At 41.0% G+C, this 15,710-nt stretch overlaps 1 protein-coding gene and 3 non-coding genes across 5 annotated transcripts; all 4 read right to left on the reverse strand.

Moving 5' to 3' along the window:
- Positions 1-5,920: 5,920 nt before the first annotated feature.
- On the reverse strand, positions 5,921-9,904 carry RPS12 (ribosomal protein S12). Of its 2 annotated transcripts, XM_066545746.1 has the most exons (6): positions 9,846-9,887; positions 9,655-9,706; positions 9,123-9,239; positions 7,328-7,430; positions 6,763-6,864; positions 5,921-6,010 (listed from the first exon to the last, which is right to left on the reverse strand). In XM_066545746.1, exons 2-6 carry the CDS (start codon positions 9,666-9,668, stop codon positions 5,948-5,950), a joined length of 399 nt encoding a protein of 132 aa, XP_066401843.1. In that variant the 5' UTR covers positions 9,669-9,706; positions 9,846-9,887; the 3' UTR covers positions 5,921-5,947. The 2 variants fall into 2 exon arrangements, with proteins under 2 accessions (XP_066401843.1, XP_066401844.1); XM_066545747.1 differs by lacking the exon at positions 9,655-9,706 and having other exon boundaries at positions 9,846-9,904.
- LOC136555311 (small nucleolar RNA SNORA33) lies at positions 6,354-6,488 on the reverse strand. The gene has a single exon (XR_010783468.1). It is a non-coding gene; the product is annotated as a small nucleolar RNA SNORA33 (small nucleolar RNA).
- On the reverse strand, positions 6,931-7,017 carry LOC136555312 (small nucleolar RNA SNORD100). Its single transcript, XR_010783469.1, has one exon. It is a non-coding gene; the product is annotated as a small nucleolar RNA SNORD100 (small nucleolar RNA).
- On the reverse strand, positions 8,309-8,383 carry LOC136555303 (small nucleolar RNA SNORD101). The gene has a single exon (XR_010783460.1). It is a non-coding gene; the product is annotated as a small nucleolar RNA SNORD101 (small nucleolar RNA).
- Positions 9,905-15,710: the final 5,806 nt, after the last annotated feature.

The following is a 15,710-nucleotide window of genomic DNA, read 5'->3' on the forward strand; positions in this document are numbered from 1 at the left end:
ACATTCTATTTTGCTGCTCTGAAAACAGCATAGCTGAAGGTTCTTACTTGAATTTTGTCCATTCAAATACATGGATGAAAAGGAATATATACCATAGCTCTACTGACATATGAACATTTTTATATGTATGGATATCTAAGGGTGTTTCATTTTTTTTTTTTTGTGGAGGGGTTCTACAAAACATGACCTCAATTCCTTAAACACATAGTCTTAAAACTAGAAATCTTTTATTTTTTTCACCCATTTGCCTTCCTAAACCTGTCCTAAGCATCTGCATTATGTTATCCAACACACTGGCTGCTAACAATACAATCAATACAAAAGGTTACTTAGGGGTCATGGATTTTTTTCTGCCCTCAAAATACAAAGCTTATTTTAACAGAGATCTGACTGCTTTCACTGCAGAAAATGTCTTAGAACCACTCAGGTGAGAAGGAAAAATAAAGCATACTGGAAGTATGTTTTTTTTTTTTTTTAATATGAAAAGAGGTAATCTAATAAGCATTTTTCTGCACATCCACATAATATATGTTTTTTTAAGTTTCAGAATTTTATGATAAATTTTATAGGGCAGGAACCTGGCATGTTAGGAACTGACACAAATACCTTTTTCATCACTTTTGGAAAATAGTATCTGTCTGCTTACACATTAGTCTATTTTAGAACATCAACATACTAACTCTATTGTTCTGCTTCAGTGTAAAACTTACCTTACCTTAGACCTTAGTCAGACTACAGCAAAGATGAACAGATTCCTGACACTGACTGAACTATAGGACAAGCTAGGTTAATTTGTACCTAAACATTTACTCCCTCGTAGATATATTTTTATATAACTCTGTTTTGTGCCTCTTAATCTTTCAGCAATAGGAAATACTAAATATCAATAAAAGAATTTTTTAAACAAACCCATCAGGTACAGTCCTGTTGCGGTTTACCAATACAATCCAAATTGTGTTTGTATTGTAAATTTATTTTAATTAAATTTTTTCAAAAGCATACTTGTTACTTTAAGTATCCCCATTTCATGTAATATTGTGTTGCTCAGAGGTCTCAGTGAAAATATTTTAAATACTTTTACTTACAAACTATAAAAAATCTCTCCTAACTGTTTTTGAATTAAAGAGGAGGGGAAAAGCTCCTTAAGAAAAAGTGATTTTCAGATTAGTTTCCATTAGTTCATATAATATGACTTGGACACTTCCAGAATGGAAAGAAGGAAGCATGGTAACAAATGGCTGAAAGTTTAGATATTTTTAGAGCGATTGACTTCTGTAAAAGATTGTATCATAATTTAGAGTAGATCAGGTACATGAAGCAGTTGATGTCCATGGTTTTTGTGGTGGACTTTCATACAAAAATATGCACCAAGAAATTCAGTGCACCAAGAAATTATGAATGCATGTGGGATCATTACATAAAACACATACTAACCACTCCATCTGCTCATCTGCTCAATTTATTAAAGAGAATCTCAAAACAAACATTTGTTTATTGACCAATGGCTGAAAACATTTCTGTGTATTTACTTAAATGTCTAAAACCATTGAAAAAATAATTTGTCATTACTTCTGCTTTCCTTAAGGCTGAAAAATACAAACCACATCTGATTTTACCTAACATCTGCTATCTGGTTCAATGGTCTTGATGCCTAAGACTTTTAGCTGTTTGTGTTTTTCATATATTTGTAGCTTTGTAGATTGCTAATGCATGGCTGTAGCTCCTAGTAATTTTCCTGTCCTCTTCCCCTACATTTAGGAACAATAAGCTAACTCCTAAACACATTACTAAAATATTGTTTAGTCTTATTCCAAGAAGAGGACCAGCTACAAGGATGTTCTGTTATACAACCAGAATCTGGACTAGAGATAACAGAACTGGGGCAAAGAAGCCCTTGGCTGCATCCAGTGAGGCAGTACCCTGGGAATTATTACCTAACCTTTTAACTGGACAATATGCAATAGGTATACTAATCAACTAACCTTATAAAAATTATAGAATAACTGTGCCATGTTCAGGTTTTGCCATATTGTGTACTTGAAAGCTTTCAAGTAAAGGTTTGCTTTTATGTTATCACTCTAAAGGTGTTAGGGAAGATTTGTTCTATTTTCCAGGCAACAGTCTAACACAAATTACAAATCTTACTAAGGCTTCACATCCCAAACAGAGAGATCGTCAAAGCTGACAGATATATGTTCAGAATTCCTTCACATCCTCTTATGAGAGACCTTTGTAAAGTCTTCAGGAAATGGAGCAGGTTTCAGGGACAATGCTTGCACCAGATTCAGGAATACAGACACCTGAGGAACACTGGCTTGCAGCTCTTTCAAAGCAAACAAGGAACAAAATCTGACAGAGGAAATTCTTAGCCAGAAGTGTTATTGAACAGAAAAATATCAGGGCTTAATTTTTTAAAGGATATTTTGTGGCTTATTATTAAATATATTTTTTTCTATATGTGGGATTAATTCTCACCCTTCCTAAAGTAGTTAGTGCATTAAATAAGACAGGAACATCTCTTCTCTTGGCAAAGCAGGCAAAGTAAACAATGCTCTCCAAATTAATGGCTGAAGCCCACAAAAGTGCTTGTGCAGCAGCAATTTGCTGCTGACAAGCCCTGATGCCCCAACACTTGTGCTACTGCAAATCACACCAGCACATTACAACGGGACCCTGCTGTAAACAAGCTGTCCTAAAATGAAATTACCTTCAAGTGAGCTCTCAGGCCACAAGCACACACACATCCTTTTAACCAGAAGCAGCAGATTAGCTGTGCCACTATCCCAGACTCCAAAGGATTGCAATAGTGAAATATGCACCGTCATGGGAAACAGGGGAGGTCAGTATAACCAATTCTACAGGAGCTGCAGTCAGGTCCATGACTCCATCAAAGCAGAAACTGTGCAAATGTGCTGCTGCTGCTGCACAGATACTCAAGCTTTTGTGACCTACAGCAAAACACACAAGCAGAAAACAGTAGTGGTCCAGATGACACACAGGTGGTTAAGAAAATTAGCCTAACTGGTTTCAAGACTTATATTATGTAGGGTGTTCTCCAATGCCCTCTGGGCGGGGTCTGTTGACACCTTCACAATGACTTACCAGATTTTCTTCAAAGGACTTCATTAGCTTTCTACTTCACAGTGAAATATATTTTAGGCCTGTAAACACCTACCCTTCCATACAAAACCACCCAAGCCCGCTATTGTAGTTCAGAAAACAAAAATAATTCTGATGCTTTTGCCAACCAAAAGCCACAAAATATACATCATTGAGAAAATCATTCTATGTTATTCGTTTCAAAAGGAAAACATGAGTGACATTAAATATGATGAGCAGAGGAAGTCAGGGTCAGTCCTGGAACCTAACTCTGAAGTCTTCATTTTCTAATCCCATGTTTAGTGCTGTCCAACCACATCCATTCTGGAGATCAGTAACATACCCTGTTGGGCAGGAGGGCTGCCCCTGAATCCCTCAAGTAGAATCCCAAAGCCTACTCCTCCAAAATCTTGTCTGAAATCCTGTAGTACATATAAAAATCAGTACATGTTCTACTACAGTAAACAAAAATTACCCTTTATCAAGAAAGCACGAAGATATTGGCTCTCTTTAGTCTACAAAGCAGAGGCCTCAGAGAAGTATTTACTAAATGATGCAGTATGAAGGAGTAGTAATCACTTCTTTGCCTCAGCCAGTTTAGAAAAATAAAATAAACCTTCACAAAATATCAAGGTGAATCAAAAGCCTTGGGTGGAATTTGGATCTCAGGAAATTTTTGAAAATAAACCAAACCCTAGGGGTTATTTTAAGCATGAAGCAAACCTAATCAGTTCTCCAATGCTTACTCTGAGTAAGCTCCAAGGTCACTTGGTAAAGCTTCAGTTCCTGGAAAAGTCCTAATTTGAAACCTAAGCATTTTGATAAGAAAATTTATATTTCAACCTAAATCCTTCTTTCAAAAAACATTTAGGAAGTGTTGATTCTATTCCAATGAAAAAAACTTGGCATGAAACTATGCCAATCCCTATTATTAACATTCATTGCTATGTAAAACAGTACGGCAACACTAAAAAAATAACATTCCTGAATGTTCACTGAGGTGTCATTCTTCTGCAGCAAAACATTGCCTAACAAACTTGCTTGTAAACTACAGCTCCCCTTACTTGAATCCCTTCAAAGCAATTAAGAGGAAATCCAGTAATCCAGCTACCACTAATATTGCCATTACACTGGTATAAATAAAGCACAAAAACCATTTTGATGGTATTTTTTTCACACTAAGTTAAAACATGTTAATATTTTGAAAACCCAAATGGTTTGTGTCAGCTGGGCTTTCCTCAACTGGGTTGCAGGCTTAACACATATGAATTAAATAATGGAATAAATCATGTTGGAAATGATCATTGAGTCCAACTGCAAACCAAACACTGGCAAGCCCACCACTAAACCATGTTCTTAAATGTCACATCTACAGGTCTTTTAACTGCCTCCAAGACTGCTGATTTGACCATTTCCCTGGCATTTTCCAATGCCTGACTGTACTTCTTAATACCTCACCATGCCATTTTCTCTTAACCTGTAACTTGCTACTTCAGGCATGAGACCCCCACCTCATTACAACCTTTCAGATGGCTGTAGAGAGTGGCATGGTGTCCCCCAAGTCTCCTCCAGGTTAAATAACCTGCTTCCTAACTGGCCCCAGACCCTTCACAAGATTTGCCAGCCTCCCTTGAACAAAATCAAGTACCTTAAGGTCTGTTTTCTGAGAACATGCATTAGTTTACCAGGACACAGACCTCACATATTTGAGCAGGTGACTTAATCAAGTACATCTGAAAATGTTACTACAGAAACCTTCTCAATAACCCACGTCACCCAGATCTTGTTACTACAAAGTAGTAGATAGGGCCAACACTAAAGAGATCCTTTAAGAGCCAAAAGAGCTGTAAAAAAAGTGCATCTGAGCCCAGCTGGAGAACATGCCTGCCTTTGCTCTCACACTTATGACCAGGGGTATCAAGAGGGGTTACAAACCATAGGAAAACTTTTAAGCTGAAGAGCCTGAAAACAGATAAACATTTTTATCTCCTCAGCCACAGGTGCTCAGTCCCAAATGTTCACATTCATATCTTACACATCAGCATAATCAGCAATTCCTTATGACTCATTCCACTTACAAGCTACTCGGCAGAAAATTTAAGACATGTGAAACAACTTGCAGGAGGGCAAATCACACCAGTCTGAATCCCTTGCTTCCAAAAAGCAGACAAAAACACAAGTTCTGAACAACTACAGAAACCAAAACACTGGGCAAGTTAGGAGTTTAACACTGCCTAATCTGAGCAAGTGAGAATTTAATTACTTGGCTACCCTACCTACTGAGAACTACAGAATCAGATCTAGAAGTGCATGACAATACTAGTTAGAAGACGCTATCACCCACAATTTTAGTAAAACACATACTGTGTCCATTAAATTCCCTGGATGAATTAAGAAAGGATTTACAGAAATCCTGCAACATCTCACAATTATTGGGAAACAGTTAAGGCTCTTATTTGTCTTGGCAGAAGGACCCAAATTATTATCACAGAGGCAGCAATATTTTAGATAAGTTACTCAAAATCCTAGAAATACAGACCAAAGCACCACCAAGCAAGGACAGTATTTAACTATCTGCATCATTGCAACTTGAATATGTGCCATGTTCTAGCTGGTAACTTCTGGGGTAGGAAGAAAAAACAAAATTATGCTAAAACAGGAATAGTGGCAGGGATCCCCATGATCTTTTTAGCAAACTTATTTAGTTAAAAGACTAATAAACCACATCAACAAATGCAAAGTTCTTTGCATCTTCTGATGCTACCCTTTGCAACTCAAAAGAACTGTTCCACAGACACGAAGTAATTAATCACACATACACTAAACTGGTTCAAAATTTATTTGCCATTCATTTCTTGCACTTGAAGTACTCTTCGATGACATCTTTGGCCTGAGATTCCTTGCCATAGTCCTGTAACACAAAACAACCCATTGTTAACGTAAAGACAGACCCATCCTAAATTTCACAAACTGTTTTTCATAAGGACAAATGAGATTCTGACACTTTTTCACAAGAAATTCCCAGAATTCCACCCAAGTAGGCTCAAGCAATTTGCCATTTTCCCCCTGCTCCTTAATAAGACTATTCTAATAAAGTGCAGCTCTATTTCATGCAAATGAATGAATGAAATTTGACATTGACACCCATTGACAGGAATGCAAACAAAATCTTTTCTGCTTAAAGAAACTCAAAGCATGTGAAAAAGTAGCATAACTATGAAAATGCATGCAGAAGGCACTAGTCTTCAAAGTGAAGATGTAGCCATCTCTTGGGACCTCAGAGACCACAAAGTCTTCAAGGCTCGTACTGTGGCTTTACTTTGCCAGTGTTATAATGAATTAAGCTCCGCAAAACATTTTTAAGTTGAGCGGACACACTCAACTGGCTTTTGTGTCTAAAGCAAAGCTTCCTGTCTTCTAGGTAGGCTTTCCTTTTAAAGATTACTAGCAGGTAGGCATAGATACTTTGAGGACACAACTATTAACTCACAAAATGTGCATGAGGAAATAAACATGACAGGGACTATGATACAGGAAAGCAGCTTCAATTCACTATCAACAAAAAATTTAGGAGCTGTATTTAACAGTTCCTTATCTAAAGCAACCTTTGGTTTACTACTTATTTTCAGAAGTCAAGAAATAAAACATAATTAGTAATCTTACTTTGACAACCACACAGCTGCAGCCCACCACTTTGCGAGGTTTTCCTTCTCTGTCGATCTTGCAGAGACCCACCCATTCGCCCAGCTTCTTGTTGTCATCAACCTGTGCAGAGCACCACACCATATTAGAGCTTGCCATTTCTGGCACAGCTGGCTCAGCCCAGAAGCTGCTGTACTGTCAGAAGCATTGGGTAACGGATGGCTGCTTTCCTCACAGGCATCGGCAGAGGGAGCCAAAGTATCATCATCGTACAGCTTGAGCCGTTCCTCCCGCCTTTCCTCCCGCCCTCCACTCCCAGCAGTAATCTTATTTCTGATTATACAGGACACCAGAATTCACTTAAAACTGTGCAAAATAACCAATCCACATCCCTTGCCATTTACTTCCACAGGTTTTCTACAGCGGAAAAATGGCAATCACACAGAACTAGAACAATCTGTTGCTAAGTTAAGTTCTGCCTCGGCAAGCTGAACACAGAATTACAAAAGTGTTCTTAAGGTTCAGCTCTCTACATGCTGAAGCAAGTAGCATAACTGTTCCAAACTTTTGTTACAAGTTCACTCACCTTTATTAAGTTGATCTGATGTTCTGCACAGAGCGCTTCAACTAATTTTACATATGTGGGTTCATCACAGTTTGAAGCCAGAACACAGAGATGGGCTTGGCGTCTAAAAAAAATGAGAACTGACAGATGTTACTATAAGCACTAATTAAAATTTCTTGATAATCAAAACCAAAACTAATTGCATTCAGCACATGCATTTCTAGAGAACCAGCTCCTAAATTTAAACTTATGGTTATGAGACACCATTAACTTTTGAAATACTAAATATACTTTTGCTGTGATTTGTCACTTTTAATGTTATTTATGGCTATTACAGGCTATTCATATATTGTTAGCTTTATCCTCAGATTCTATTCCTGTTTTGAAAGCTTCTAAAAATCCTACTATATTATATTCTCAGCCATTGAAAAAAGTCTGATGACTGGATAAACAGGTCCCCTACAGAACTGTTACAAAGTAACCAAGTTACAAGTCACTTTTTCTTATTTACTACACATTATAATAACGTAACATTAAAATTTTAATTACTTTAAGCTTGAATTTTCACACCAAGGCGTTTTTAAGTTCTTCAGAACAATCTTTTCTACTTACGTTCAGAGAAGCTGTAATGACAGGGCCCCAATTCTAATTAGGATCTTTGTATACTGTGGTACAATGTTAAGATACCAAAGGGATACCTGACAACAGAGAGAGCTGAGTAGGTCTTCTATGCTTAACCTAATGAAATGTGACCTCTGAAAACAAGGTCAGTTTTCCCTAAAAACACCTTCTTTATTAGGAGTGTCATCAGAATGCCAGAGATATTTCCAAACAGGAACCATCGCACACAAATGTGTAGAAACCTCACACACATAATCTTAATATACAGCTTGTAAAGCAGGAGCTGAACTCAGAAGAACTCACACAAACCAGCTGTCATTTACCTCAGCTGTATTTCTCTGCCCTTGCTTAGTGCCTTGTCCTAGAGGTTTCTGCATACAGGTTTGTCAGACAGCAGTTATCACTCACAGGACGAGTGAAGGGGTATCCGACTAACTGAGATGTCATCACCCAAACACTGTAGCTCTACATTTAAGCAGATTTTTCTTGCAAGCCAAGTATGGATTTGCAAATAAACACACACGGGTGTGTATGCATACCTGTATATACAGATATACTTTGCCCTACAAAAGACCATAACTGATTACCCAATGACTGGCACAGAAGTTCAACACTGTTTCGATATTGCACCTTGACAATTTACTTACTGTTGCAATATTAAAAAAAAACCAAAAAAGACACCAAAAAAAAGTTTAAGAAATATATGCATTTAAGGCTTTTTCATAAAAACGAAATTAACTCTTCCAGGAAAAGTCTGAAATACATATTAACCCGATTAAAATCATATAAAGTTTTGAGAATCCTTTATTACTTCTTAAAATATAAAGTTCTTGAAACCTAGATTTTCAGATTTTCATAGCCATTTACAGCAGGCACGATTAAATTTTCTTCACAAAACTCATACACTCATATGAACACTCGGTGGCACTGGGGCCACAAATCGACAGAAATTAATACACCAGATTCTGCTGCTCTTCAATAATTGAGTTTAGCTTTTGTATTTTAAGATTCCTCTTTAAGGCCCCAAACCAGAAGTCACAAAAGACAACAATAACTGTCAGAAAGCTATAATCTTGCGTATGTTTAAACTGAACACCTGAACAAAATGGACACTGCAAGTGTTCAACACACCTCATCACAAGGTCTCACCCAGTTTTACTATTCACAGCAGAGAAACTGGTGACACCACACTTACTTGTCCAAGGCTTTGGCTGCTTCACGGATACCGCGAGCAAGGCCATCGTGGATAAGTGCGGTCTTCAGCACTTCTTGCAGAGCTGTGTTAACATCCATTACACCTCCAGCAGTAATGCTAAAGAAAAGACACACAATGTTCTGAGCATGCCAACAACTTTTAACTATGAGCAAAAGCTTCCCGTTCACCTGCAAGCATCCGGCCATTAAAAAAGTACAGAAAAAGCAAGTTAAAGCACTATGCCAAAGGAAAACCAGACGAAGGACGAACTTGAGAGAAGCTAAGGCATTAAATCCTCCTGGCGAGCCACCGGGCCATGCTGCCTCCACGCTCCTTTGGGGAGGAGAGGACGCCATGCGCACAGCGGCCCTGCCAGGCGGACCCCGCACCCGTCTCCCGGCCTGCAGGAAGCACGCAGCAGCACCGCGCCGGGGCCTGCACACACGGCACAGCCAGAGCTCCCGAGCCTGACGCGCCACGGAGTGACCCGGCCCCTCCGCCCGCCGCCCCCGACGGCCCCGGCCCTGCTCACCCTTCCTCGGCCATGGCGCTCTCGGTGGGTGCGGTCCCCGCCTGGGTTCCTACTGCAAATACAGACACAGGCCGCCCCGGTGAGCGGCGCCGGCCGCCCCGGGGCCCCCGCCCGGCCCGCTCCCGCCGCGATGCCCCGAGGGCCGGGGGGATCCCACCCGGCCGGGCCCCGGCGCCATCGCGGACACTCACCCGGCACCGCCGCGCGCCGCTGCCTAGAGAGGAGGCGGTGCTCCCGCCGCGCGCTCTTATAGTGCCACAGGACCCCGGCCTGGGTGCGCGCGTGCGCGGGTCGGGGCTGCCCGCCGCGGTGCCTGATTTTGGGCTTGCCCGTCTCGTGTCCGCGGCAGCGGGAGATTAGTGGAGGTTTGAAACCAAGAGCTGGGAAGTGGTTTGAAACTGAAATTAAAGGATGGAACTGAGTAGCTGTAAGCAACAATTGCAAGGTGGCTTTGTCAAATACTCTATGGGAGATACCTCTGCCGTTACCAATGGCTGACCCAGCAGTCGCAGCAGAGGCCCTTCCTCAAGGAGGGTTTAATAAAGCCTCACAAGAAACTCGGTTTGCTACTTTCCTTTAGGGAAGGAACGGTGCCAATTAAGTCTCCGAAGGAAAACTATCACCCAAGACGTTCCATAAAAAGGAACGTTGTTCTTTTAATGGAGAAATAACTTTTAAGTGCCTATAGTATCCATTTGATTTGGAGGAGCAGCCTCTGGGGGGAACCCCAGCTGTGGCAGCCTGGCAGGGGTCACCTCGGGGTGGGTCACGAGCCAGGGCTCACCTGGGCTGCTTCCCTCAGGCAGGATGGGCACCCAGTGCTGCCAAAGCCGTCTGGCCTCACTGGCACCATCCCTCTGTCGCTGGTAGCCAAGAAATGGGGAACGTGGAGAAAACACCCTAATGCCCCTCTCTGCCAGCAGGCCACAACGCTGAGCTGTAGATTGGAAGCCTCATAAGTGCGACTGCTCAGCCCTGTTCCTGTCACACATGCACAGGTGGTTTAGCTGATGGCGAGTGCAGCACGGCCACTGCACTGACACGTGTTCCTCACTTGGGTGCTGTCAGTCTGACACGGGGCTTTGTCCATCCTAGCTGCTTCAAGATGGATGACTGGACTGTTTGGTACTCTGCATGTCACTATCTTTGTAAAAAGTCCATAGTGATAAAATATAAGAGAAATAGGTAACAAAAATTGATAGCCATGGTTTGTGGCTAGTGCAATCAAACATATTTGTCACCAGCGTTGTTAGCCACTCTTTCCACAATATGTTCTTCCTTGGTCTTCCTGGTGTTGCCAAGCAGCAGGAGGTAGGCTAAATACAGCTAGGGAAGGGACACTGTGCACAAAGCAATTCACTGGAGCTGGTCAGGGCAGAGGAAGACAGAGAGGAAAAGTGGAAACTGCTCGGTTGTCTTGGAGCTGCCCAGGTCAGCCTGCACAGCTTTTCAGAGCCTGCCTGGGGAAATGCCTGGCTGGAGGCTGCAGCACTTCCAGGCTCCAGCTGTGAGACACAGCTCATGCCAACTCTGAGGCAGTCACCTACATTTACACTACAGAGATCTAGAAAGGGCAGAAGCCAACCTCTGAGCAAGTCATGGAGAGGGAAGCACAGTATGGGGACTGTGCTTACCCTGCAAGCTGAGCTACCAAGGACAAAGTGGATAGAAATGACACTGCCCACTGCTAACATGGCAGCCTCTGAGATGCATTTGGCACCTCCAATGCTACCATATATTGCTTGAAACTCTGAACTGCAACTCCTGTTGCAATACCCCAATGTGTTGTAACCACGGCGGTCCCAACATAGATATTCTAATTTAGCAGCTCCTGTGAGACATGTGGTTCTGACTTCTTCCCTCCTTCCTCCACAAGAAGTAGCAACATGTAATTTCCTTTGCACTGCTCAGAAAGCATACAAGCACAGCACACACAAATAATACTGCTTGTTTTTTTTTTCCATACCTTCAGGGGAGAATATTTTTCCCTACATCCACCCATCACTTAATCATATTGTACCTTTGAAAAGCCTCAAAGGCACCTAATCTACAGAGTAGTTTTTGCACTGAGTTGAACAATATTCCATTATCTCCCCTAAAAGTCTTGAAAGGATAAGAAGTCTGTATGCAGCCTACGACACATCAGTATCTCCAGGAAGTGCTATATACATTCAGCCCAGGAGATGGAAGCATGCACATCTGAAAGCTTTGTATTACAGCAAAAATGATAATAACAGTATAGTCTAATAGTCTAGCAGCCAACCACTAAAAAGCAGTTTTCCTAGAACAGTTGCAAGAAAACAAAGCTATGCTGAGATGAAAGTTATGTATTTGTAGAGAGGAGTTTTCATTGGCACTGAACTCTGTGTGGAAATGTTGGTATAGCCTAGTAGGAGTCTGTTATTTTTGTCTAATAACTAATGAAAGTATGTGATCCAGTTGGAAGGTCTGCTTCATTGCACAGCATGAGCTGAGCATTTATGTGGGTGTTCTGCATGCTGTCGGTACTACTCCACCTGCTCCACCTTCCTGTCTATATTCCTAGAAGCAGTAGCTAATTTCTTAAGCTCTGCAATTTCCCTTGGAGTTATGTTCATTGAGCACCCTGCAGTTCAAATACTGGCACACAGCCATGGGGAATGACCTTTTTAAACCAAGGACTGCAGTCCTGTGCTAGAAGTACTTCCAGTGCACTTGAGGCTGGGTCAGTGGTGTAATGTGAGTGCTAGAAAGTGAGGAGCTGCCAGATGCAGGGTTCTAAAGGGCTGAGGTAGTGTCAGTGCAGATGCTGACCTGCAGCTTCACTGAGCAGCCAGCTCCAGCAGACGAACTCTGTCCTCTCAAAATTTGGTTATATTACAAACAGCATAATGTGCTGCCTATAAATTTGGATTTGGGGAGAAGAAGATGAGCTGCTGTCACATGGCATTCAAGAATTCTTATTCTCTCCAGCCTGCTGTTCTGAGTGATCCATTTGGACTCACCATCTTGCTGCATGTATTTAAAACCCTTTGGTTATAGCTACCACCCTTTGAGCTTGCCATTCAGTTCCTTGACTCTCCCTGACTGTCTCCCTTTCCAGGCTGGCAGCCTTCCTTTCTTTTTCCACTCTGATCAAAATGGGAACTGAGCTTGGGGACTTTTTCAGAAGAGCAGTACTGCAGTGAGACTATAATGGTTCACTCTTGTCTCAGCCATCCTCTTCCTGCTCCTTTTCCCCATTATCTCTCCTTGTCTCTTGCTCTGGTAACATTTATCTTCCCCTTGTATTCACCCTGGCAACCACAACCCATCTTCTTCAAAATGTCAGACTACAGGGATGGTGTAAGTGCCATATTGTAAACTGGAGACTCAAGAACTGAGTAAGAGCAGTTTAGACAGTGGCACAGTGTGGTGAGGCAGCAACGTAGGCAGATGAAAGTATCAGGTATTGCAAACTCCCAAGAGAGGTCCATGACACTGCTAAACTCTGAACAATAAGTTGTGAATTTGAGTTCTGAACAATCCTTGCAAAAACTTACTTTCATCTCACATCTGTCTCTGGAAATACAAAACACAGCCATGTCCAATAAATAAATATGATAGGATAGAATTTTGATAGAATCTGATATGATAGAAAAATGATAGAATCTCATTTTTCTTGCAAAATAGAAATTATTTCTCAGTCCTATCAAGCTGGAAAATCAATCTGGAAGCCTTCTTGTTTTATATCCACAGAAGTTCTGCTCACCAGCCCTGAGGGAGAAATGTGTATTGCTCCAGATGTAGAAAAGAACAGCCACCCACATGCAAGAGATCTCTGTGTCAAGTTTCAAGTACTTGGAGAAATTAAGAAGAGGTCATTCTGGAGTTTCAGAGAGAGGACAAGCTATGGTATTTCAATACCAATTTGAAATTAACTAAGGCCTTGATTCATGATAACAGAACAAAACAGTTTGCTAGTTTCTGTTGCCTTCTACAGATTTTGCATGAAACACTAAAAGGATGTGGTTATCATGTGGTCACATTAGAGTAATTTTAAACTATTTCCCAATAGCATTGTGCAGCTGCTGACAAAAAAAAATACTAATATGATGTAAATATGTCCTAAGGACTTTCTTGATTGCAATGCAAGTCTTTCTAAGATCTCCACAACTATACAGAGCAATAATAAGGAATATGTATTTCCACATGTGCTGAGTATTTCATAATGTCCTGGACATCTATGAAGGAAGCTACTCTTAATGCAATTGTCCTTCATATGTTTTTACCTTGTGAACATAAGCCATGAATTTGACTCTATAACTAATATTTATAGAGAACTAGTGCTCTAAACCTTGAATTCTACATCCAATTTGGGATCTGAAAGAAAAAATACATGTCATTAAAGTTGTTGCAGATGTGACATAAGCAAGAAAGGCTTGTATGCTTTGAAAATATATATATTTTTATTAGACTTGATAAACTGTTGTTATAGGCTGGTAACAGGTCTTGGTTCAAAGGTTAGCAAGTATTTGTAGCTCTACTGGTTTTGGCTGGGGTAGTGTTATTTGTCATCACAGTAGCTAGCACAAGGCTGTGTTTTGGATTTGTGCTGTAAACAGTATTGATAACACTGGGATGTTTTAGTTTCTGCTCAGCAGTGCTTGCACAGAGCCAAGGCCTTTTCTGCTTCTCAGCCCACTGCAACAGTGAGGAAGCTGGGGATGCACAAGGAGCTGGGAGGGGATTCAGCCAGGACAGCTAACCCCAGCTGGCCACAGGGATATCCCATATTGTATGTCATTTTCACCATATGTGGAGCTGGGGAAAGAAGAAGAAAGTGGGGGACATTTGGAGTGATGGCATTTGTCTTCCCAAATAATGGTTACATGTGATGGAGCCCTGCTTTCCTTGAGATTGCTGAACACCTGCCTGCCCATGGGAATTGGTGAAGAAATTCCTTTTGCTTTGCTTGCATGTGTGGCTCCTCCTTCACCAGTTAAACTGTCTTTATCTCAACACATAGGTTTTCTAACTTTTGCTCTTCTGATTCTTTGCCTGATCCCACTGAGGGAGTGAATGAGAGTTTGTGCGGGGCTGAGTTGCTGGCTGGTGTTAAACCACAATGAAAGCTTATTAAGAATATGTGAGGAATTAACCAACATGTTCTATTAACAAGTTTCTTTTGGCAATAATGAGCAGTGCATAAGCAAGGACTTTTGTAGCCATGTTTCACTATTGGAGTCATGTATCACTGCTACTTCTCACACTTCAGCCTTCTGTGCACACTGACTTTGTAGAAATCTGACTCTATAGGCTTTGTTGGGTTACTCATGTGTAATTAGTAATGAAAGGATGATTGGGGTTTGAAAATAGTTGGAAGCTGTGGAGTTAAGAGTCTAGGCTCGAAAGAGCAAGTAGTTGGAGTAAGAATTGTTTCATCTCCTGAAGATAATTGACTTCATCTCCAGCCACAAAAATGAATGCTTTATTCTCTTGCGACTTGCAAGTGCGCTTCCTTTTTTTTTTTTTTGTGGAGGGGAGTAAAGCTGCTGAAGAGGCAATATCTATGGAAAGGATTTATGGTTATGTCTTTTTCTGGAAGCAGACAGGGAAAGTTCAAGGTATTCTTAGGGACTTTTCAACAGCCATAATACATGCCACACAAAATATATTCTCAGACTAGGTTCCAGCAAAGGACATGTCGCTGCTTTTCTTTGTGGCTGCTAAATAGCTTTTAAGTTTTCTAATCTTGTGGTAAGAAAGTAGTTCTGCTTTTTCCTGTCATGTAGAGTGTGAGATTCTAAAGTTAGGTACATGGCAAAGTTTGCTCTGAAACGTCCTTTCTAAGCATGTTAATATTGTAACTGGTGACTAGATGGAATACTGATAGCTTAAAATAGTTCTTTTAAGATGTGATTACTGGTTTTCCTCTCCCAAGTAACAGGTGAACAACTGTCTCTTACTATGTTTGGAAGTTATCCTCACACCTCATCTCCTTCCTCACTTTCTCACCCTGTGGATAGGACCTTGTGCCAAATGCAGTGATTCTACCACCTCTTCCTCATCTCCAGCTTGAATTTACTCCTGGCCAG

Source organism: Molothrus aeneus, chromosome 3 (assembly GCF_037042795.1).
Source record: "Molothrus aeneus isolate 106 chromosome 3, BPBGC_Maene_1.0, whole genome shotgun sequence".
NCBI lineage: Eukaryota > Metazoa > Chordata > Aves > Passeriformes > Icteridae > Molothrus > Molothrus aeneus.